Source organism: Lepidothrix coronata, unplaced genomic scaffold, assembly GCF_001604755.1.
Source record: "Lepidothrix coronata isolate B3197 unplaced genomic scaffold, Lepidothrix_coronata-1.0 Scaffold166, whole genome shotgun sequence".
Classification (NCBI taxonomy): domain Eukaryota; kingdom Metazoa; phylum Chordata; class Aves; order Passeriformes; family Pipridae; genus Lepidothrix; species Lepidothrix coronata.
Genome location: NW_016690346.1, coordinates 1354450 through 1380163, shown reverse-complemented (window position 1 = coordinate 1380163; position 25714 = coordinate 1354450). Strand labels below are relative to the sequence as shown.

Below are 25714 nucleotides of genomic sequence, written 5' to 3'. Positions count from 1 at the left end.
GAGCACTCTGAGAGTACATGAACTAGGGTTCCTTCAATGAAAATAAACCAGCAACATTCATTCCATGATTCCAGTCTAGTTCAAAGTAAGCCCTCATCATACTTTACTGTATTGCTTCCATTGCACACACAAACTTATTTGTGCTAGTAGTGAATCTGAATGGACAAGATTATACATTTTTTTGTTTAAGTATTCCTCTTTACAAAGAACAGAAATAATTTATTTCCAGTCTCAGTCGGTATTGCTGTGTCTGATTTTTAGGGTATTTGATAATATCCAAGTAGCTTTGCTTTGTTGTTTTATATGTGTCCCTGCCAGCTGCAGCTTATGTTTATTCTTAGAAAATATTGCATGGGCTGGAAACTTATCAGGTGCCTTAGGGCCACCTTCAACTTAGCTAAAGTTGTCATCATTTGTACACTTAAACATGGTTGTTCATTTTATGCATGAGCTATAATCACTGCACCCTAAACCCTCTTTTATAAAATTACCTAAAATGTCATTCTTGCAAATTCTATACATTCTGGACTAATGAGAGTTCTGGACTAATTCAGAGCATTTGTTCTCCAAGATCTGGTGTAGTGACAGCATTCTCCATGAAGGACCATTTTCCATCTCCCTATGGCTAGTACTACAGAACAGGTTAACAGTTTAATTAATCTCTCATTATTTCTTGTCATGGTTCAGGCATCTTGAAAGGACTGATAACATCAGGAAGATAGATAGCTTATGATTTATGTGATGAGAAAGACCAACATTTGCTAATGTGGGGCATCACTCACAGCAGCAGCCCATTTGACTCTGTGAACAGTTAAGATAAAACTCAGCCAGTGTCTGGAATACTCTTGGTCAACATCCTTTAAACCTGTTAGCAGCACAAGGCCAGTACTAGTAGTTTTCCCCATTCCCTTTCCATATATTTTAGGCTAATATATGACATGCAATTAATCAGAATACATAGTATATGTCTGCATTTCATTTGTTTAGTGGTTGTGTAAAATGAGAAGGTAACAAGACAGTCCTGTTATTCTTTTTCATGGTTACTAGGGATTAAATTTCTAAGACTTCTACAGAATTAATAACTGATTACAGATGAAGAACTGGAGCTTTCTTGCCAAAACCTAGCAAAACAACTGCTTCGTCTGAGTATGGGTAACTCAGAAGATTTTTAAGTTCTGAAGAATGGTCTTATGAAAGAAATAACACTAGGTTTAAGTGGCTACCTATTATAGTTTAGGAAAAAAATTGACATTTTTCAAAGAAGTATATTTGCAAAGGAATTGATTGCTGGAACAGGCAGCAGTTACGAGCATTGAGGCCATGTTGCTGAGAACTCAGCTGCGTTGGGCAGGGCACGTCTCAAGGATGAAGGACCACCGCCTCCCTAAGATCTTGCTTTATGGTGAACTTGCCACTGGCAAGAGAGGAACCCTGAAAAGAAGATACAAGGATTCCCTGAAACAACATCTCAGCCTTGGCCATATTGATCAACATAACTGGTCTACTCTGGCCTCCAATCGGGAGGCCTGGAGAGGCACCATCTATAAGGCTGCGGATACTTTTGAGAAAGCACGCAGGATCACCCTTGAGGAGAAAAGGCAACGTGCCTTGCAGAATATACCACCTAAGGAGTCTTTCTGCTGTGCTTTTTGCAACTGGATGTACCTATCTCGTATTGGCCTTTATAACCACCAACGCGCTTGCAACAAATGTGGGTAGAGCCCTTCCCAAATCTTCGTTCGCGAAGCCCAGTCACGATGATGAATTTTTTTCTCCATTTTACAGTCCACTCTACAAGCAAACTACACATCATAATAATTCTAAAACCTGGTAGTTCAGCTAAAAGTAAGAGGAAGAGTTTTCCAGCAAAGCCACATTATGCCCTCCAGCAAAACAAATAATTAAAGTGTGATTATTTACTGTTGTAGCAAAGAGCAGTTTGAAATGATTTTAGGAAAATAATCTTCCCATTTGTAAATATCTTTCCACAAGTCTAGAATTCTTAAGTAATTATATTTATATAATTTATATATTTATAAATGTATGAATATATCTTTAGTATATATAATATTTATATACTTTTTATTTTATTATTATAATAATAATTGTATGTATTGTTATTCTAATATCTGTATAATTCAACACAAAACCAAAGCATGGACAGAAGGAAAGACTAGAATTTTTGAGAACATATATTCTCTTTAATATAAACTATTCAGGTTAATAAGACTTTTTTCTTTTAATATTTTGGGAGTAGACCACAGTTTTTCCATGAAGCATAATGGATTAAGCATTGAAATAAAACCTGAGAAAGGGGGACAGTTTATAATATCTGCAAAAGTATTCCTACAAAAGTTTGTTTTTCCAAGGAGGACAATATTTATTAATGTAAAGTTGCAATGAAATTAGTGTCTTGTGAATACCTTCATTATTGCTTCTTCTTTCCTGAAGATATATATCAACATGCAATTCACATGCAGGTTGTATAGTCCTGCGAGTAATTCGAACATAACAAAGCTAAGGTACAGGTCAGCAAGGTGCAATGGCCTCCTCATTTTTTCTGCTTGTAAAAGCATTTTACAAAAAGGTAATTAGGCAGAAAAGACCATAAATGTAAGAAAAGTGTCTGCATGCGTGTGAAGCACACTTCCAGATAGCACCAATATAATGAGAAAAGTTCAAACTGGGATCACTTCTCAGCCTCATTTCAACCTGCAGGTCTTCCTCAGACACTGGTCCACAGGTTCATTTGAGCATGTGGGTGCTCAATTAGATGTTTTTATGGTGCCTATTAAATTATACAAGGTGTTCTGTGCTCAAGCCTGTGAAGCACTTATTAGTATGGTGTTGTAATGGTGATCAAGCTTGATTGCAAAAGCAGAGGTTGGGAGGCTTGTTCACATTTTCTGAATGAAGTTGATTTTAACTGCCTGCCACTACACACTTAGTGCTATTGCAATGCCTCATCCTAACACAAAATATCAAAGGCTCCACCAGCTGTGCCTACACTTTCATTTCCCTTTCAGTAACAGCTTCATCAAGAGGACATAGACCATGGGAATTCAGGTAACTGAGGAAAAGCTAGCATTCCTTGGCTCAAAGAGGCCCTGTAGGAAGACAGCTAGTCCTCCAGACAACAAAATCAGAACAGTTTTGTGCTTGACTGACCAATGGTGCTGCAGCCCTGACAGTATGCTTGACTTTCATATCAGAAATTGCTAGCTTGACTTGATTTCCTTAATTTGTTCACAGCCCTCTGTTGTTGTTTTGCAAGGCTGCTGGAACCTGCTGCAAATTTTCAGCAGCCTGGAAGTGGCTCGGTGCTTTCTATTTCATTGGATATTTCTCTCAAGCACTTGTCTTCAAAGGGAACCTCAATTACTTCAAATCAGACTGACAGCTTGCATGAAACTCATCTGTGAGTCTGATGTCTCTGACTCACATCCTGCCTTTGTTCATTATTAACCCTACTGTTACTTGGCTTTTCCTTTAATTTCTACCTGTCTTGCAACTACCTGTAACTCAGCAGTGAGCCAGAGATGACATTGATCTGTGACTAATACTGTGAGCATGCTGACATACCGTGTGACAAGTTTATGTCAACGTCAGAGAGAGGTCACAGGACTAAACCAGTTATTAACGCAGTACTGGCTGCAAAGCCTAGTGCTGGGAAGGGATGACAATGGCAATGCCTTGCTGGGGAAGAAAATCCCACAAGAGATGCCCATGGGAGATCTGGTCGCCTCTCTGCACATCTGGTGATGTGTTCACTGCACAGTTACTTTATGGATGCCAATGAGCTCCCTCTGCAGTCAGGTCCTACTCAATTGACAAAGCATGTTCTCACAGAGTGAAGGCATGAGGTACAAGGCAAACCACGGTCTGCCTGAAGAAGGAATATTCCTGCTTCTAATCCACAGCGTAATTTCAGGCTTCAGTAGGCTGGTGCGTAGCACATTTCACACAAATATTTACTGAGGGATGACTAAGGTGGTAATATTAACATACCTCTTACTGGCTCACAACTGTTTCTATTCCCATTCCCAGGGTGACCTCTTTAAGAGAAAATATAACCTTCTGCATATTTCATTTACAGCAAAAGCAATTGGAAAATAATTTTGTCCCTGACTGCTATGTAGAATATGGGGAAACGGCATTTCCTATGATTGCCACACAATGTTTCTTTCGTATTAAGGAGTCTCTGAATGGAGAAAGTGACTTTCAGTGATTCCCTCAGTAGCAAAATAATATACATGTGGAAAGATAACACCTGTTTTCAGATCAGCTTCCAGACATGAAGGAGGAATTATGTATCTGGAACCTTGCTTGTTCTTACCAGCTACAGCCATTGGTCTGATTTCTGATTCCTGTGTTTTGTACAAGCTTTGTAGGCACCCGTGGAAAAGCCTCACAGATGCCAGCAGAGAGATATGACTAAAGGTTAGACTGACAAGACAGAAGACTTAGGGCGGCTCTGCGGTCACAACCTGAGAGCAGAAGCAACCCGTGAAGAGCGAAGGTCATTTTATATACGGTATAAATGAGACTCAATCCACCACATAGTACATGAAGTTTTTAAATGATGAGTTTTGCAAATTTAGTGCAAGTATGAGTTAGGATGATATCAGTGGTTAAAGTCTACCTCAGCTACCATGTTTTCTGTTGGGCACCACACCTCAAGAAATATTGGAGAGAATCCAGAGCACAGTAACCATGAGTACAGGCTTGACAATAGTGATAGAAAGTTACAACTGGAAGAATGAATAAAAGCCAATCTGGAGAATATAATACTATGGTAATCAGCAGGATGTATGATAGTAGTTTTCAAATAGGTGAAAAAAAATCTAGACAGATACGTAATATTTTTTTACCTGGTTCACCGAATGAAAAAAGGAGGGGGAAAATGCTCTTCATTTTTAGTACAGAATATCTAGGTTGGAAAATATTTCTATTTTTGAGAATTGTTGGCTCGAAAACTGGAAATGCTGTCATGGCCAGACTTTGTAGAATAGATGGTAAGAACAACTACAAAAGATGGCAAACATCACTTGATCTTGCCTCAGTGAAAAAGAGAGACCTGGTGATCTTTTGAAATACCATGGAACTTTTTTCACATATTCAGTAATGTCTTATTAGACAAATGTTATGTTCACTAAAGTCAGCCTTGTAAGCAGTAGTAATTTTTTTTTTTTTTTTTAGCAAACATATATAGTACTGAGCCATACTTGCAAACATTGCAGACTAGAAAAGGGTAAACTGAGAGAAGTTTTTTGTTTCCATGGCTATATGTCCAGGACAGTTGTTTACTTACCTGTTATCCCTAGCAGCTATGTCTGCAGTAAATTAACCACATAGACTGCTTTCTCATAGGAAAAAGATACAAACAGGATAATAAGTCAATGTCCAATCATTGCTTTTTCTTAGATATTGCACCAATACATATTCTAAAGGCTTTCCAGAGTCCTAGGAGCTTGAGCAATAGTTTCACACATTTCACGTTTGTGATATGCATAAAGTATGTTAGGAAGCTAAAAGCAAAATGTGTGTGTGGTGTATGATACTGGGAGGAAAGAACTATGTAATTCCTCATGGCTGTAGGTTAGATAATGTGGGTGCTAATAACTACCTATATGTCTCCATGACCTACTGATGGGTTGGTTGATACCAGCTGAGAAAAGGTTCAAAGTAAAGCAAAAATTCCTTTTGCATGTCTCGAAGTTGTTTCTTTGGAGGTGTCTTTCAGAAAAGACACAAAAGAGCTCTTTGCAGAAAGGCAACAAGAAAGATAGGCAGGGGTGGTTGTTGCTATTAACTCCAGAGCTAGTACAAGAAACAGCAACAGGATGAGGAGAGCTGCATGGTGGTGCCTGGCAGGATGGGTTCTGTGCTGGATGCAGAGAGAGTAAAGGGCAAACCAAGATGCAGGGCATGCAGATCACAGAAAAAAAAAGACTAAAAAGAATTGAACAACTCATCTTTTAATACTTCACATTAGCTCAAAATAGAGTCCTTTGGTGCGGCCACAAGACAATCCCCTCCTTCGCTACTTTTTCTTTTCTGTCTGTTGCCATAAATAGTCCTCTTTTCCTTGAATGTTATCTTTGGCAGCCCATGAAGTGCCCTCATAGTGGGCATGGAAAAACAGAAGGATCAAAACAATAAATCCTATGCAGGGTTTGAGAAGACAAGTGCTGAGCAATGGTTTGTGTTGCCTGCTTAGGGAAGAAAGAGTTCTAAGTATTTCTATATTTTTTAATACTTGTCCCATTTTGATAACTAGATGGTAGGAGGGTAGGAGATAAAAGACAATTAGAATTGTGCTGATGCCACAGTGCTCACAAATCAACCCTTTAAACCTTTTATACAATGATATTGATATCACACTGTGCTGATGGGGCACAAATCTTTTGGGCCTCCAATGATTTGACAGCTCGCCAGACAAGTTTTAGAAAGTTTGAAGTCTCCTAGAGGCCCTATCACTTTGTTAACACTCCTCAAACCTGTCATAAGATCCTCTGCTTTATTATGTTACTGCTTTCCATCCCAGCTCTTTTATTTTGCTTCCGTATTTGTTTGTTGATTCTGCTAAGTGACTGTTAGTCACTCAGAGGGACTTACACTGTCTCCAGAGAGAAGTGGTAGCAGCACTGGTAATGGGAAACTACCCAGAAATACCTGCACACATAACAAGCTGGAGCAGCAAGGGGTGACATCCAGCTGCTCACCCACATTTCATCACAGAGGTGACATTGGGGTGAGGTGGTCTCAGGACAGTAGAGGCAGACACAGGGAGGCTGGCAAGCCAGGTACTGTAGGACACCTATGAGAAGGCATAGTCACTGCACCTCACTTCTGGGGTAGGAGACACAAAGGCTTGCTCACAAGAAGGGCAAACCTGAGGTTTTTCAAGCAAGTATTAGGGTCATGAAGATTGCATACTGTATGCATACACAGTAATAACTTATGAAAGAAAAACACATCGATGAAAATAAATCCAAGTTCACCCACAAGAAATCTGAAGTTCTGACACATCTTCATCCCCACAAGAAATACTCCTTTTGACTCCCTGAGACAATCAAGGGTTTCAGCACTTAATAGCCCTCTTCTCTATTACAGTCATATTCATATAACTAGAGAACAGGCCTTAAAGCATATGACTGAATAAACCATTTCCAGCTAATAATTATAATTCATACAATCAAAAAGCTGTACAGGCAACTGACTACTTAAAATTTATTTGTGTGGAAGACTGCCTGAAGAACTTTCTGTAATAAAAACAGTCTATTCACATAAGTTTTGTAAACGAATCTGTAAAAATAACTATCTATTCACATAAGTTTTGTAAATGAATGTGGGAAAAACCTATTTGCAATTATTGCTGCTAGTAGTTGGCCCTTCTAAATATTCTTTCCAATTTAACAGACCCAGGTTGTGATTGCACAATCACAGATATTAATGGTGGGAAAGAACCATAATATTCTCTTTTCTAGCTGAGTACAGCTGTCCTCTCTCTTCATGATGTACTTCCTAACAGAAAACCTGAGGAATTTCTACAGTGTCTATGCATTCTTTCGATGATCCGTGCTTGTCTGGTCTCAAAATCTTCAGTATTGCTTTAAGCATGTCTACTCAGCTGAAATTGTGTTAATGACAGTAGGTTTTTTTTGCTTACTGAGATTGATGCTTTCTTTGAAGGCTGCTTGCTAATTTAAATCTTTGCCTGGTAGTTAAAAAGCAGAGTACATGCTTGTATGGCAGGCAATGGTGTTCTGTCTGCCTCGTACCATGCGTCTTGCTTTGGCTTGCTGTAAATCATAATTCACAGACAAGACACTACTAAAACTTGAGTGAACGAATGTTCAGAGAAAATCAAAATGCCAATTAGTAAATGACAGTCAGATGCAGTATGTTCTTGCTTATTCGGGATTATAACTATTAAAATAAATTTGTCTCAGTATCTAAACCAAGCGGGATGAGTGTCACTAAATTATCCAGGAGATCTGTCAAGTCTCCAGTTAACACTGACCACGTCTTGTGCCTGTGTGACAGCAGCCCATCATCAGGAAAACAAAGTGCCGAAAGCAGTGATCCACTCTCTCTTGAACAGATTACTTATTTTCAGGTACATATCACTGGAGAAAGTCTAAGCACAGTGTCCAAGCAAATGCTCACCATAGAAATAAAATCAGTAAAGAGTGGCAAAAAATACCTTAGAGTATCATGTGGCGCATACTAGGAACCTGGCTACTGCTACAGTGCATCCTTCTTCCATTGCTGTCTTATTTTACTGATTGGCAGAACAGGGTGCTTCTCTTTGCTAAGCACCAGCATTGTGCTTACCTGGACAAGTACAAACAGAATCACTCAGGCAACACATATACATCAAAGAGTTTGATCTGGGAGGTGCTCATCACCTTCTGAAGATCTCAGATATTTTTTTTTAGAATAAGACAGATGAGAGAAAAGTTACCAAAGACACTACAAAGGAAAAAAAGAATGATAGTCTAATTTGCCCCAGATTTTACAGTACGTGTCACCTGAGCAGCAACTAGCAATTCTTCTTAGCCTTTGCATCCTTTTTTTTACTTGAAAAAGAGTAAACAACAATTAATCTTCATATGAACAGGTATGAGATAGCCCAGTGTCAATTATTGTCTACATAAATGCATAGAAGAATAGTTAAGAGAACTGAGGTATTTGAAAATTGGTACTTAATTAGTAATGCTCTTTCACTTGAGTTCAGACACACTAACTGTAGCTAACACTTAACCCAGAAATGTCAGGCTACATTAGGCATGCACGGCAGTTCAGGTACTGATATGGAAAGGTGCTTAACACTAACTCTGAAGGATGGATCAAAATATGTACAAGAAATAGAGCAACTGTACTTTCATATACTTTGTAAATGTACTGCTTGGAGTCAGCTTATATGTCTTCTCTGAAGAGCACACCTCATGTTAGAAGCCTCTTCATACATTTTTCACTTTTCTGCCTTCTCTATGAGCCCTTGCTTACTTTGCCTCTTCACTGTCATCAGCAAAAGATGAGGCAATGCCTTTCAATCACTCCTGGAGGAGCTACTCTAAGTGACCAATTTGCTGGGCCTTTGCAACTCACCTATGGGGCCAGTGCAAGACAACTCTGAGGGATGAAGCCTGCTCTGCATTAATATAGAATCTTAGAATCATTAAGATTGGAAAAGACCTCCAAGATCATTGAGTGCAACCATTGCCCTAGCACTGCCATGTCCACAACTAAACCTAAGCACCACATCTACATGCTTTTTTCATACACTTCTCTGGATGGTATTTCCACAACTTCCCTGGGCAGCATGTTCCAATACTTGACCACCCTTTCAATGAAGATTTTTTTTCTAATATCCAATCCAATTTAATAATAATAATCAGAGAATGAAAATGACATGTTTAAGAGAAATAGGTGAAACAGGACTCCACCAGATTTCTCTGTAGTCAGAGAGCAGAAAAACTGAGGACTCCCCTTCATCTCTTCCTCCCTGCAGACTTCCAACTCCTCTACAATAAGGATCTCCTTGTTTTTTCTGATTGGTAGGGCGAAACATTTTATCTCAGTCTCATTCTCAGAAAAGTTTCAATAGTTGAGCTAAGTTAACTTCAGGTGTTAGCATACTAGGAAAAATTTTAGGCAGAATGTTTCAAATTTGGTAGAAGTATATGATAGTGGAAAATACTTTGTAAGGCTCTCAGCCTTAATGACAGTGATGACCATGGATCTATCTACACTAGCAAGCAGTGCAGACCAACAGATACAGAACTGTACAGTTAATCAGGTGGACCTGAGAATCTCATACCCAAGCTAAAGATATATCAGGTTCTTCTGTTTTGATTTGACTTTACTTTTAGAGTGACTCTGGTCTGATCTCATCAGCTGACTGACTATTTCAGGCTCTACTCCCATCAGCTGACTGATTGTTTCAGGCTCTCACGCCTCATGCATCCTCAAGGAGCTACTTTTCCAGTTCAGTTTCATGCAGAGGGAATCCAGCCCATGTACTTGGAAATGCCTCCCTGATATGAACCACAGCACAGCAAGCTGGGATGGCTGAGAGATGTGTTGTAAAAGCCAACTCTCATCAGAAACGAAACACAAATATAAATTATATAAACGCATGCTATCAGTTCTAAGGATAATATTGCAGGAACTGTAACAAAGTTATCCACCAAATGTTAACCTGTTCCCATGGGTTCAGCAGAAACTGGAGCTAATGATATTTGCCTCTGTCCATCTTCAGAATGGAACATATGTGACATGATTGATGAGCAGAAGAGAAATGTCAAAACGGGAACATCAGTGACTCAGCCCTCAGTTCAGAACAACTGACAAATAAAAAAATAGTCTGAAAGTTGACAGGTAAAAGTGGGAAGAGAGCAAATGTCTTGGTCTACAAAGAGAGTAAGTTACAGTCTATTTTATGAATAAAGGTGAATCGTGGCAAGGTCAATGAGAGAAGCATGAAAATTACTCTCAGTTGAAAGATATTACTAATAAATTTTACTTGAGCATAGACTTGTTCATATGATAGTATCAGAAACCAAATGAATGACCCATACAGGAACAGGGCAACTTTGCAGACCATAAGGGTCACTGAGTTGGCAGCTAAAATTCTTAAAGCCATTGTACCTGTAAAAATTCAACCAATAAAGTTCAATTTGATTCTCACACTTTTTAAAAAATTTTATTTTATTTTTAATTTGTGTCCTTTCTTTTTCACTAGGATTATTGTTCAGAATGAACTACTCATTTAAAAACTTCTAATCCACACAGCTCAACTGATGCTGCCTCAGGTCAAAGTGCAAAGCAGCTCCTACCTTACATCCTCTCTAACCCCAACATATGCTGCATGTATTGGCTTTTACAATTAGGTGGTCACAGACTAGTTCCTCCCAAAGTACTGTCTGTGAGTAACTGTCTGGAGAATAAGCATATGTGATGCAGAGCCATGCTGTTAGATGTACTAAGCAGCAACTAAAACATTAGGTTTTACTTTGAACTAACATGGTGCACATTATAAAATCTCCACATGCTGGAAGAAAGACTAAATCCTCTGTGGTTTGCTCATAAATATTTATAGGATTATTCAGTCCATTGTGTAGTGAATAACCCAATGCATTGTGATGTAAACCAGCCCAGCTTCTGTGTTTATATTGTCTGTCTGACAGAACACAATTACAAAACATGTTTTTCTTTTTCAAATTTCTACTTGAGCTCCTTGAAGCACCTAGAATTTGAGCTTGGCAATGTAGGGCTGTAATTGTCCAGGGATCTGGCATCTTACAGGTTCGAAGTGCATGTATTCTTCAAGGACAAAACCATATACTGTATAGTTTATAGTAACATAAATGTATTCTGTAAAGACAAATCAATATATTATAAATGTGCATCCTATATTTTTGCTCCTGATAGGGAATTCTATCACCAAGTAGAGTAAACCCACAAAAACAACTTAACTCTAGATTCAGAAATACTGCATTAGCTTTTTATTACTCTATTTTATGTTCAGAATGAATTTGGCTCAGGTGTAGGATGTGAATTTCAATTTAACATATTCATAACTAGGGCAATTGGCAAGGTCTGGTGTTTCTAACAGGTGTAAACAGACAAGCTTATCCCTAAATGTGTCTTGTCATTATGTATTTTTTCTGGTTGTTCCCCACTATTCAGTTTATTTCCTGTTGAAAGTTCTCTTTTATCAGAAAATCATAATCTGAGACAGAGACTGAAATGCTGATTTCAGCCACAAATTAGAAACTGAAAAATAAGAGATGAAAGCAGTGTGAAAGGGAGTCTGTACTGTGCAAGATGCACTTTCATTCTCAAGAGCGTCTGTTTCCTCAAATGAAAGGAAATCCGACAAAAAAAAAAAAGGGGGCTAATTCACCATGGAAATGTGCAAAACTTTTCAAGGCAAAGTCTTTGCATATGCTAAAGGCACAGATGATGTTCTATGTAAAGCATTACTTTCATCTTTATTGTTTTGAATATGTTGGATCATAAGAATGGATGCACTCCAACTGCCACTTCAAAGCTGTACAGATAATCCTACATCCCACTTGCTTTGTTTGCATATTTAATTTTGCTCAAGCAAAAGCCAAATCAAAGCTCATACTTTATTCTCCGAAAAAAATTCCATACAACCTTCCTCAACAGTCCAGCTCATCTGAACGAGGGTGAGTTACAAATTTTCTAACTCATTTGAGGATATTTCTATTTACTCTGTCTCTTTCCCTTATTTTACATGATAAAGTGCTTCAATTTCTGGCTGGATGGAAGTCATCAATCTCCACCATTTTCAAAAATTCTTCCTCTGTAGATCAGGGGGCTCCTAATCTGTGGAGCAGGTGTTGGTGTTGAAGCAGGAGCAACCAGGGGAATATAATTGTTTCTGATGCATGTGACAATCATTGTCGCTCAGTCTGCAATGCAGGTGTCAACAAAAGCAAGGTCAGACTCCCAGTCGAAGGACATTTTTGCCTTTTCTGGTCCCTGAGCCTGAAAAATGGGGCTGAGAGCAGGCAGTCTTTCTCCAGTTTTCTTATAACCCATCTGCAGGCTTTGTGGACTGCTGTGGTGCCAGCAGTGGCTTGCTCAAAGGAGAAAAGAAATAGCTGCAATTGTAAAGTTCCCTCATTCAGTGGTAAAACTTTTTCAGGTGACAGGGAGCAAAGAAGCCCAGTGTCTCTTCATCTGCCAGGTTTCTCTGTCCCCTCCTTTAAGTCATATAATTTCTGTTCAGGTTATCAAAGAGACACCAAAAGATACAGCCCCACGTTGATATTTACTGCTGAAAGACTTTCACCCTCCAGAAAGAGGTCGAAAATATTAATATGAAAGTGAAATAGCTAGTTTGTAAGGGTTTACAGACCAAGACCTTTTCAATGTCATTTCTATTCAAAGCACTTCAAACAGCAGGAGAGATTTAAGTGAATATAGCCCTTTTTCTAGATGACATTATTCCCTCATATGACTTGATACACAGTTAGATATGTAGTTAGAAATAAATATAACATGGTGATATTCCTTTGGTCTTTCATGAAATCAGGCACCCTACATAGCAAATGTGTGGACGCATTCCTTCTCACCAGAGGGAATACACCTTTCATTCCCTCTGTAAAATGCTACAAAGAATTGAGTGTCTATTTATTGCAATGGGTGCTCTGGGTTCAATAAAGCTGCTAGGAAATATGTGAGAATCCTGGAAACTGTAAAGTCTAGGCCATCTCCTCCTTATTCATTGTTTACTGTACAAATTCTTTATCAATGAGAACCTAGGGACTTATTTTTCAGTTGCATCAGCTTTAAAACTGTATATTTCCATTTATTTCACTGTAATTATTTCTGGTGAAAATGGTTGTGTGTTTTAGTGATGTTAGTTTACAATATTTTAATAAAAATGCATGAATCCCCTATGAAAAAGAAAAATCCCATATCAGCTATTTTCAAGCAGCCTCTCTAGACTGAAACTAACAGACCAAAGGAGAAATCACCAGTGGCTTTAAAATATTCTTAGCCTAGAGATATGAGAATCTGCCAATCTCGCATCATGAAAAAACAAGCGCCTGAGAGATTTCAATGTTATTTATCCTTTTTGTCTAAAAGGTATATGGAGTCCCACTTCCATCGTCTGTGGACAAAATCCACAAATCAGTGAAGTAAGAAGAATTTCTGCATGGCTTAAAATCAAAAGCAAACAGCTGACTCTTTCAGGCACTCTATTACAAAAGTAAATTGGACACCCCCCATGTTTGGTACAAGAGATGAAGAGTGTTTGTATGAAATAATGGACACGGTACAAGGCAGTCATGTTCCTCAAGAAAGTCACTAAATTTGAAATTATATCTATTAAGCTTTCCAGTGGGAAGGACCTGTCCCAGATAGCATATTGATAAGTTATTGTGTTGTATCAACTGTTAAAGCTTGGTAGCATGAGGCAGATACAGTCCACGTTACCAGTGACTGCACGGATAATGAGACTCTCATTACTGAAGACTGAAATATGTTTAAATGACCTGCAGTTTGGGTGCACAAGTGAGCACGCTCTAAAAGTACAAATGAAGAAAAGAGAATTTTCTTTTTCCTTTACAGTTTGGTTTTGATCAAGGGAAGGGAGAAGAAGGGTCTTTCCAGGAGTTCACTCCTGCTTGCCCAAGTAAAAATTCAGTATCCAGGGAGGGGGAACTTGTCAATCCCTGGCCGGTAGTGATAAGAACTACCAAGAAGATGAAAATTACAAGAAAAGCCTCCAGGCAAGGAAGAGGATATTTCAGGCACCCACAGGAGTTCATTCTTGAAAAATTTTTCTGGAAATCAGTGTATTCCTTAAATAAATACTCAAGCTCTCTGGTTTAAGCGACCAGATTGTAACTTTAGTTTCCTATGTTGATCCTTATATTTTAATTTATTATTAAAATATAATATTTTTATATTATGCATGTATGTGTGTGAAGATATCAGGTGCATTATAAATTAATAAAAAAGATAAAAATAAATTAAAGAAATCACAGGTAAAAATGGAAATTATTATGTTCTTTTAAGAGGCTGTTTAATTACCTACCACTTTTTACTGTCATTCACAATGATTATCAATTAATCTACATAACATTAATTTACATAGGAGGTAATGGAAAATTAAGCTAAGAAAGTTCCACATCACAGGGAATGATTTCTTGAAAGATCTTTACTTATATCATATATTCGGACAGATCTAGTAGATGTTTTCTGCAACACTTGATTTATTCAATTATCATTTTCAGACTAGCATCAGAATTATGGAGCAGCACAATTATTCATAATTTTTGTCCTTCCATGTGAACAATTGTTTCAACTGAAGCCTTCTACATGGGAGAGGAGAAATTAAATTTGCTTTCCAGGCTTCTGCTTAAAGATGATTTTGTCCTTTCAGAATAGTTACTGACACCACATAAAAACTTATAAACTGAAAGTAATTCACATCAGTCTCTCTTTCAAGACCTCTAGCAACCTTACCTATTTAGATCATAATCAAACCACTGCAAAGAAATGCCTCAAGCACCCATTTCACTGAATCTATTCTGAACCTTCTGAGAACACGGAAGTCCTTACAGATGCTTATTCCTAGCCTCAACTTCAAACCCTGTCCTTCTCATCTGTGTTTGTTGGTTTTCTTTCCATGACATGAGACTCACTTCTTTGTTCTATAAAAGTGTATAAAAAGGCAAGTGTATTAAAAGGCAAGTGTATTAGGCAAGCCTGACAACCACGGAAAAATTCAAACTGAAAAGAAGGCAACTTCATCAGGTAACTCTATGTCAATTATTACTGCGATATTTTAAAGCATCACTTCTTAGGTACTTATCAACATTCATCTTGACTGCACTCATGTATAAACTTTTTATTGGTCTCTCTTGGTATATTGCAGTGTCATCCAAACTCTGCTCTCTGGTACCTTGTGTGAATGAGTCTCATGGGCTATAATCCCTATGTGCTTTCATTCCTCCCCCACAGAGCTACACATACACCTAATCTGTGAATGAAGAGTGTTGTGGTAGCCATGTCCTCTGCCAGGCACTGAAGTAGCAGAAGCTCAGTGTCTTTGCCTACACAACGTGTCAGAATTTTGCATGAACTGGGCTGTTTCCATGCCCATCACCTTTTGTTGGGGGGCCTCTGGTGGTCTGGGGCCTCTGGTGGTCTAGTGGTTAGGGTGCAGGACTCTCACCACTGCGACCCGGGTTCGATTCCCAGCCCCCCGGGCAGATGGAGCTCGTCAGCCCTGTGAGGCAATCCATCTAAGAGAAGGTCACTCTAAACAAACCTACGTCCTGGGGCCCTCACTGCCACTGTCCAAGCTTGCTCGGCCCCAGCAGATGAACCTCAGGATTAAAGGGTGGGCTCAGTTCAGCGCACGCTGTGTCTCACCTAAAAAATCCACTGCGCAGGCTCGAAGGGTTAATGACCTTTCCCAAATCTTCGCTCGCGAAGACTGGCCATTATTATTATTACCTTTTGTGGGAGAGCTGATAGGAGCTAAGTGAGTATTTATGGCAAAGGATGGAACTAGCCCTTAACGAGTCCACCATGCCCTGTTTTCAAACTTGTCACCTATGCAGGTGCCAGGAAAACACATCCTGTGCTAGACCTCACATCTGCCGGTGGGATTCCCCTCTCTACTTTGAAAAAAATAAGGGAAACAAATTTTTCAACAGTTTCTGTAATACCAGATGGTGAACGTGGAACAATCAAAAAATTAGCAGATTTATTAGAGAATTTGGGCCAGAAGCTTTAGCTACAAAAGCTATGAAGGCAGCATTTAAAGAATGCAGGGCTTTTAAAACTTACTCTGCACTGCAATCCTCCTATATCAAAATATATTTTCTCAGAAAAGCTTGTCTGTTTTTGTGGGTAGTTCTGAGAGAAGCATATATGCATCTTGACTTCCTCCCTTGGTGAAAATCAAATCATTCTCTCAAAGCTTAAGAAGTATGAGTTGTTTCACTACTTGTTTTGTGAAATCCCTGCTCTGGATTCTCCTAGTTCCCTAGGGCAAAACAGAAAGCTTTGCAAATCATCAGAAACCATAGCTGAGAGAAAAAAATTCTTTCTGTAGTCAGGTCACATTCAGGCAACAAATTTTAATGGAAGAGCTAGGCTGTGGATTCAGTACATGATTAAAAGAAAAATGTCCTGTCAGTTGCAGCTCACACAGAGATGAGTTTTAATCAGTGAATATTTTTCCCCCATATAAGAAAGTCTGGGCACATGGGTATCAACTACAATATGCAGAAAGGATCATCCTGATGAGTATGAGCGAGCACAGATCTATTGCTGTTAGGTTCAGCAAGACTTAACTCAGGAAGGTTCACCTCTGGTTTGCCTGTGTCCTTTACCCTACATGTGCAGATTAAGGAATCAAACCCTCCTAGTAAAATACCTTTCCTTTATTTAAAAGCACATCTGCATGTAAAAATCAATTAGAGAAGTGTGGTTTTTGGAAATAAAAAAAATAAATTCAGCAAAGTCAAGCCTATCTGGCCAGAGCTATCAATCACCATGTAAACTCTTAGTCTAGAGAAGGAGTTAATTTCCTTGGCTAGTTTATCAACTTTGCAGCTGGAGCAGACTTGGTGCTGCACACAGCTGGCAATGCAGCAAAGCTCTTTGCACTGAATTGCAGCTTGGCAGAAAGGTGCAAATTTGATTCCACCTTCTGAGTAAACTGTCATGCACTGATTGCCACAGAGGCTGCTGAAATCTTGCGAGTGTCCTGAGAGGCTTCAGTGTCCTGAAGACAACTAGGGAGCAACGTGCTCCAGCTTTCTGAATTTCCAGGATCTTTGGTGTCCCAGTAGCCCGTAAACTGTTAATGGCTTCCAACAATATAGTCAATAAAATATCTCTAAAATTCCAAGCAAACACTGCTTCTACTTTTCTTAATGAAAAATATTTGATTTCTGTGTTCTCTAAAAAAAAAATGTTTTGATTGATAATCTTTGTTACACTTTCCACTTTATTCTCTTATAATTTCCAACTTCCTAGTGCAGCATTTAGCATTCTGCCCAGCTCTAAAGACAGCATGTAGGCACATAGGTTTGCTGAGGCACTTTAACCTGTTTTTACCTCTTCCACCACCTCTCCTGCTTATTTGCAGAGATGTTGCCTTGTATTGGAATTAGTGACCACCGAGTTTACTGTGCACTGTGCAGTTGCAGCTCCCTGCTCAGTGCTAGGTCAGGTTAATTTGAGAACACCGGAAATGACACAAAATGAAAGTGTCTATCTGAGAATTACAGTAAATAAGTTGCAGACGTATAGTCTACTACACTGTTTCTGACATGAGTTTGGTAATTATGAGAAGTTTAAGGAGGAAAAAAACCCTAAATATTTTCCAGATCTCCCTTTATCTCCAGTGTTCCATTATAGTTTGCACTGAAATATTGAGCTCCATAAAAATTCAAATTAACTACTGAGTTTTATTTTTACTATAAATATTTTTGGGTAAAGAAAAGTATTTCAGAATATCTGCCCAGAATTTCATTAACATTTTTGTACAATAAAAAAATTGTCATAGTAATTTTCATGTAAAATGGAAAACAACTCTATATCATACACCCCAAAATGTCTAAAACAATTAAGTTCTCATATAGATTAACTGACAAGGTGAAGGCACTACTATGTTGCTAATGCTTGAACTGTTGTCTGCTATATCCTCACCTTTAGCCAGCTCTGCTGCAGAAGTTGCCTACTCTTTTTCACAAATCCATATAATAACAGTTAATGAATAAATGAGCATGCAAACAGCTATATTATCAGTGGTTTCAGTTCCTGTTAAATGAGCTACTTGAAAAATCAAACATCCTTGGACCGACAACTGAGATGGAAAACCACAGATTTATCTTGATCTTGTTTCACATAGTTGCTTTATTGACTGAGATTGGTAATTAGACAAATATACTTGTGTATTTTACTACCTACGCACTACCATGAATAATGAGGTCTAACTAAATCTAACGAGAAAGGACAAGGCCATTTGAAATCATTGTACCTGATTAATTAAAATAGAAGAACCTGCAAATGTACGGATGACAAGTCTCAAAATACTAACAATTAGGTTTTTAAGTGTTCAGCATCAATGTACATCAATAATTATGAATCTTTTGGACAGCTAATGACCATTTTTACAGAATATGAGGTAAGAGCTAGAAATATAATTAATTAATTTTTTTTTAGCATAACATACCTCATGAAGTTCAACAATGGGGAAGCACAAAGTCCTGCACTTTGGGAAGAACAACCCTCTGCACTGAAATACGATAGGGGCCACCCAGTTGGAAAGCAGTGCACCAAAAAAAAAGACTTGGGGGTTGTGGTGAACATCAGGTTGAACATGTGTCAGCAATGTGTTCTTGCCTCAATGAAGGCAAATGACATCCTGGGCTGCATTAGGTAAAGTATTGCCAGCAGATAAAGGGAGGTGATCCTGTCTATCTGTTCAGCACTGGTGATGCCACAACTGCAGCGTTGGGTCCAGGTCTTGAATGGAGGGTGTAATGAGAATGGAGCCAGGCTCTTCTAAGTGGTGCCCAGTGCCAGAACTAAAGACAAAGAGCACAAACTGAAACACTGGAGGTCCCCTACAGAACAGAAAACACTTTTTCAGTTAGGGAGTTATCAAGCCCTGGCACAGATTGTCCAGAGAGACTGTGGAGTCTCTCTCCTTGGACATATTCAAAAGCTGTTTGGACACAGTCCTAGGAAGACTGCTTTATGCTGACCCACTTGAGTGTGAGGGGTGTTGGATCAGACGACTTCCAGAGGTCCATTCTCACCTCAACCCTTCTGTGTGATTTTGTGATTAGGAGGTTGCAATTTTTTTACTAGTGGTAGACATGTCGCCGAGCATTCAGACACAAAGCTGTTTTGGAAGCCTGTTGCCTCTTTGGGGAAAGTGTACAACATTTATAAATTTATGAGTTGAAAGAAGCACTGAGAAGACATCTTCTCAGGTCATAAAGTTTAGTAGATATATTTTATGTGCTCTTGTTGTCTAATACAAATCCTGGAAAACCAGCTACATGTGGCTTTGTCATCTTTTGCACACAGAATCATAGTTAGAGACAGATATAAAGTTGTTTTCCTCCAACTACTACACAGCGATGTAAACTGCCCCTGCATTGTCACACTGCTGTATCCATACCAGATACATTCCTGTACCAGAGTGAGTGCAACCAATACTGAATGAAGACTAAATTATTTATCTAAAAATTCTTTAACGGTTTTGGCCTCAATGGTCTCTATGGTACCAGAGAAAGAGTTTCAGAATAAAAGCTCTGTTACTTTTGCTAGCATCTTCACTTCACCATTTAAGCAAAAGACAGAACTTTCTCTCGAGGTCAAACACAAATGAAATTAATTCCCACAATAAATAAAGAACATCTTAGTCCTTGCAGGTTTGTGCCTCAAGTTCAAGGTGTTTTCAGCTTTGAATTCTGTCTGCACATCAAGAGGGTATGTGTCCAAGAGTGAAAGAACATTCAGAAACAGCTCAGAAACTAAATCCTTATCCTGAAAGTCTAGCTACATGTCCCATTCTTCATCTGGGAAGAAGGTGGAAGAACAGTAGACACAAGAGAGATATACAGCCCTTATTACAGGGCTAGAGGGGCTCACACATTCCCCCATTAGGATCACAGAAGAGCTTAATAAAACAGAACACTCCTATATGGAAACCCAACACCATCTCTATAAGTGTTATAAATGTCACTGTAACAACTCATTGTGACATGAAAACATACCTTTCTCTACCATGCCAAAAAGGTAGGGGATATGTTTCTCTGGCAGAGATTTAAAAAATCATATGTTCTTCTACACCCTTGTGGGTAAATAGACCAACTATCTACTTCCTGCCAAGATCCTGCCTCAGTCCATATTGAGGGAGCTGGGAGCATTCCTGGCACTGGCATGCTGTAACCCACGCCATTACACATGAGAGGTTGGCCTGCTGTAGCCAACCCTCACAGTTCCCAGTCACAGTTTTAATCAAATGAACAATCCCAGGGATTATTCCTGTTGGATGGCTTGAAAGCACCAGCATGATTTGGAGGCTGAGACCATCAGCAGAAACACGAGTTGTTTTGGCCCTGTTGGCCTCAGTATCCAGTTCCTTCAGCATGCTTAATTATGTGTACAGAGGAAGTCTATCCATCTTGCAGGAGTATCATGCAGACTCACGGTGACCACACTATCCAGTTCCCAATTTGGCTCTTTCTTATACTTGTGATATTACAACTTCATTACATTCTGCAGAAAATAATACATTTTTCTGACTATGTTTTGTGCTTGGTAGTGTATGTGATAAGCTATTCCCCACTGATAACTTTACCTTAGGCAGATATGCTCAATGCTTTTTACTTCACCATGCAAAAATTCAATATTCCTAATCTCCCTATATCACATCTTTGCCTGGATTTACAGTGTAGTGAAAACCAGTCTCTCATAATTTAAAGAAATGTTTAATATCTTCAACTCCTGATCACCTAAATAGCCACCCAGAATCAGGATGAGATATAAAGTCACTGTTCCACCAATAAAAGATTTTTTTTAGAAACAACTATAAAGCAGATACAAAAAGAGCTTTACTGTGTTAGAATTAAATAAATGAATGCCAAGCCCATTCCCTAAAGCAGGCTCTAATGTAGTCACAACTGCGGCATTCTGTACATATAAAAATCTTTATATCAGTTTAAAAAAAAAAAAATCACCTTTCAAAAATGCTACTAGTCAGTTATATATCTCAACAGGTATCCAATATTTACCCCTGGAGGGATTTCTTCTTACAGAGGCTCTAATTTCCTACCAAATGGAAGTGTTCACATTCCCAGTCATTTGGACAAGGGTTAGCATGATAAAATAAAGTTTTTTGTTACACTGTAAAATGGTTTGTTATGTGACTACTGCCACATAAAAATGTTATGAAAATTAAGTAGGTTGTAAGATCCAAAAAGGAATAGGCTGCTTTTGGGACTAGCTACTAGGAAAAGGAAAAAAAGAATGATCTTCTGATATACAGTCCTTCAGTACTTTGAAAAGACAACTTAAATGACCTTTTAACTAACAATTGATATTGGTACCCCAATTAGGAAAGCTGTTATGTATCCAAAATGGATGTGAACTTCCTCAGGTCAACAGTACTCAGAAAATGGGAGGAAACTGCAATAAATTTTTTAATCTACGTGGTGACTTCTGTCCTGTGTGACAGTAAATGAAACAAGCCTAAATTACAATTCAGAATGGAAACTGAAGTACAGACTCATGGTATGTTAATCATAACATGTCACAGATGGGATAGCAAGACAGTGAAACTGGAGGAAAACCTTCCTTTGTGTACAGTATTTTAATTTTAATACTGTGTATATCAGTCAAAGCAGTATCTGAAACTGCAACTCTTTAATGCATAGTCATGCCTTATAAGTTCCTGGCACATTTGCAATGAATTGTATCCAGAATGGCAATCAGTCACTCCTTCAGAAAGGGAAGACCAGTTACTTCTTATGATTTATAATTATTACATAATTTCTATACTTTTAAAATTTTAATATTTCTCTTAGTTTGTATACATTAATCAGGTTTATTCTATTGTTATAATATCAATATTTGTGTTCCTGTCATTTAACCAGAGCTCTACTGCACCATTAATTGCAGAAGAAAACAGTTCCTGATTTCAACAACCAGCTGTATTTCCACCGAACATTCAATTTGTTACTAATCACAAAAATGCTAGAAAAAAATTTTAAGATAATACATCTTTTCTTATAGAAGTGGAGTATTTAAAATATTTCTGTTCGCCTTTTAAACTAATGACACTTCAGTTTCCCTTCTGCAGACTCACTGATGCAGAGTGAAAAACACTGCGTTGTGAGAAATGTGCTGCAAATGAAGAACTCATGGGAGAAGCAACCTGCTTTCAGTAGCAGGCCTCCACAAAAGTAAGGAAGAAGCATTCAGTTAAGCTTCACAGATAGAGTGTGCAGAGTTCATCTGGAAGGCACACTTTCACAGAAACTTCATGATTTATGTTGGCATACGCAGGGTTGGGTTGCAAAAGAAGTAGTTTTGTCTTCACTGGAAAAGATTGTGACTCAAAGTCTTTTGCTGCCTGAATGAAAGGCAGGCAGGAGAAGGCTTGTGTAGGTGCTTGTGAGGTCACTGATGCCTGGGAAGCTGATAGACCAGGAGCAGACACATTCTTGTATAGGCAGATGTGATGTCAGTGATGTGTAAACTAAGTGCACTAATTCAGACCTGGATTTTCAAGTGGAATTTCATTAATCAGAGATGTACAAGTTTATCCAAGTTCGATTAAAAGTAGTGGCAAAGAAAAAGCACTTGACATCTTATAAAAGGCATGTAGTACTGCAGAGAAATTATCTTGAACTTTCAGACAGCTGGACAGGATGACAGACATAAGCACATATACTGATTTTTTTTCTTTTGAAAGAGAATGTCCTTATCTTGAAAAAATGTAAAAATTAAAATTTGAAAATAATTTTAAACTAATGAGTGAGATTTATTCTGAAGATCCCTTTTACTTTGCAAGTGGTAGCATTTACCAGTCAGTTAGTAAAAGCTTGAAGTACTGAACAGACCAGGAATATCTATCCTTTCTGATTGCTCAGACATAGTTCACCTGACTAGCAGGTCTTCTCCCACTGTCTGACAAGTACTAGTAGCCATGGTTAGCATGAGCACATATATTCTCAATTCACAAACATTTATGTTCTCAAAATAGGTCTGGGCATCTGGGGTGATCGATCCTATATGAAATCACTTGGGGTTAGCCAATTGCAATGTGCTACACACAGCTATGTAGAGAAAGAGCTACCACCTAGGAGATCACATACAGCTCATGACAAACAACTTGTTAATCACAAGCAGAAGCAGCCAACAGACTGAGGAAAGACTGTGGCTTTTGCTCCCAAAGCAATATATGCCCCAGCAGTTCCCCGCACTGCAGGCTTTTTATAACAACTTCTTGCTGCATTTTTTTGTTTGGTGTTGCAACAATTGTGGACCATGGAAGCAGTGTATTCTGATAACACAGAGTTCCAGGAAGGAACAAATAACATATGAATGCGTACTTTAATTCCTAATACTTCTCTGACCCTTGTCAAGCATTATGTCCATATCTCACTTTGGGAAGAAACTTAGCCATGTATCATGTAAAATATATTTACATTCAGGGCTGAATAAATGCCATCATTGACTGTGAACTTTAAAAAGATTTAGGCAAATTAATTTTGGTCAAGCCTACTCTCCTTTGCTGTACACACCTTAATGAATGACAGCCAAGAACTTGAGTTAATTTTCACCCGTCCCAGCAGAGGCCAGAATGGAGACTATGCCTCTATTGAGCTTGACAAGATATAGGAAAGGAAAAGAGCAGTGCGCATTTTAATAACATGTATATAATTCTCTAATTCAAAATACAATCAAAAGTCTGTGCAGCTATACATCAACTACTACATCCCCCTTCCAGCAGGCTGCATGTGAAAGGACTGAGGAATCCCAGCACAAAAAGAAACATGAACTTACAGAGAGGAGTATTTGGATAGCACTGTGAATGACCTCTAGGTACTGGAAATCAATGATGCAGCCTGTCACGGAGACGTAGGAGTAATCCTCTAGGACACCAGGGGCAGAAGGACGAACCACCCTTCGTATACAGCCGGGTCCATGTTCCCGCCACCAAGAGCGGTGCATTGAGATGTTAAAGGTCATGAGATCCGTTTCCTAGGAGAGAGAGGAAAAAAGTGTCAAAACCTCTGACTTTCTTTACTTTCTTTAAGGAAAAGCAAGGGGAAATAAAAGATCTTTTCAACTATATTTAAGGACAATAATATAACTAATTTGCCTTAACCCTCATACCAGTAATTTTAACATGAAAGTAGGATGTTGGAGTGGAGAGAGGAAATTGCAAACATACATTGATTATATTGCAGTTGCACAGAGAAGTTTGTGCCTGGTAGAAGAACTGTCATGCCAGATACTGTACAAAACAGTGCATAACCTATGTCCCCATGGACTTACAGCCTGAAAAACAAATTTTGTTGTTACTTGATTAGAATGCCACTTAAAGACTAATATTTTTTAACAGGCAACAGAGACAGTTTTACCTCGTGGTTCTAGAAACAATCTAAATCAAACTTCAATCATTTTTATTTAAAATGTTATCTCTAAATCATATCTATTACTTTAAGTAGGACCACAGGCAGCCAGGCTGTTCCAGTTGCCAAAGATTCAAATGAAAAGATGCCTCCAGTCAAGCACCCTCCTCTCTTTTCTCCCCTCTGCCTATCACCCAGATTACCACCTCCTCAGTTCAGTGAAGAAATCTGCTTCTGTGAACAGATCTGGATTTAAAATAAAAGCAATAACCTTTTTTCATTCAAATCATCTTTCTGATCAGCTATTAAATCCACTCTAATGAGTACTGTTAGTACTGTAACCCACACAGCATGTACAGTGTCTGTGCATTTTAATAAACTTCATCCCACTTCCACTTGGAGCAATGAAAATGGCAAACATTCTAGTGTACTAAGATTTTCTAACAGCTTGTCTATGAAATACAAACAGGAAAATTCACTTGCATTAACAACAGATTTAGGTCTTTAGGTCATGCTTAGGCAAAATACACTGAAGTTGAATGGATGCCATTTAAATGCAAAAAAAATCCCAAAACAAACCACTACTCCTCACCAGAGATAAATGAGAGTTGAGTTACATTGATAATTAAATAATTAATTCAGATTTATGTTTCCATGTTTCCTATTGTCAACTCCAAGGTAGCTGTAAAAAATATGTGTAAAATTGTCATCCAGATGCCCACAAAATACCATTGGCTTACATACATGCCCTCTTGTCAGCACTGTCATGACACTGATTTGCCCTTTGCATCCCACTCCAAAAATCTGTCCTATCAGTCTATCTTACTTTCACCCTGACTAAAGGGCTATTTGGTGCAGATTCCAGTTGCAGAAGTAGCCCTTTTGTTCCCCTCTGTTAATTGCCTCTATTCTGGCCTCACCTGAAAATTACCTCCAGCCAGTGTATGTTGCTGCTAGTTAGCAGTAAGAAATCTGCCTTTGTAATCTTCTGTTTTACTGTCCATAAGTTTTTTACCCTTTAAATGCAGACTTGCTGGAAC

General features: G+C 38.5%; 1 protein-coding gene across 3 annotated transcripts in view; it reads right to left on the bottom strand.

Moving 5' to 3' along the window:
• NKAIN3 (Na+/K+ transporting ATPase interacting 3) overlaps positions 1 to 25714 on the bottom strand; it is a 358213-nt gene that overhangs the window by 65027 nt on the left and 267472 nt on the right. For all 3 annotated transcript variants that reach the window (XM_017829652.1, XM_017829654.1, XM_017829653.1), the window contains one exon: positions 24103 to 24300. In XM_017829652.1, the coding sequence (XP_017685141.1) occupies positions 24103 to 24300 (198 nt within the window). The remainder of the gene's footprint in view (positions 1 to 24102; positions 24301 to 25714) is intronic.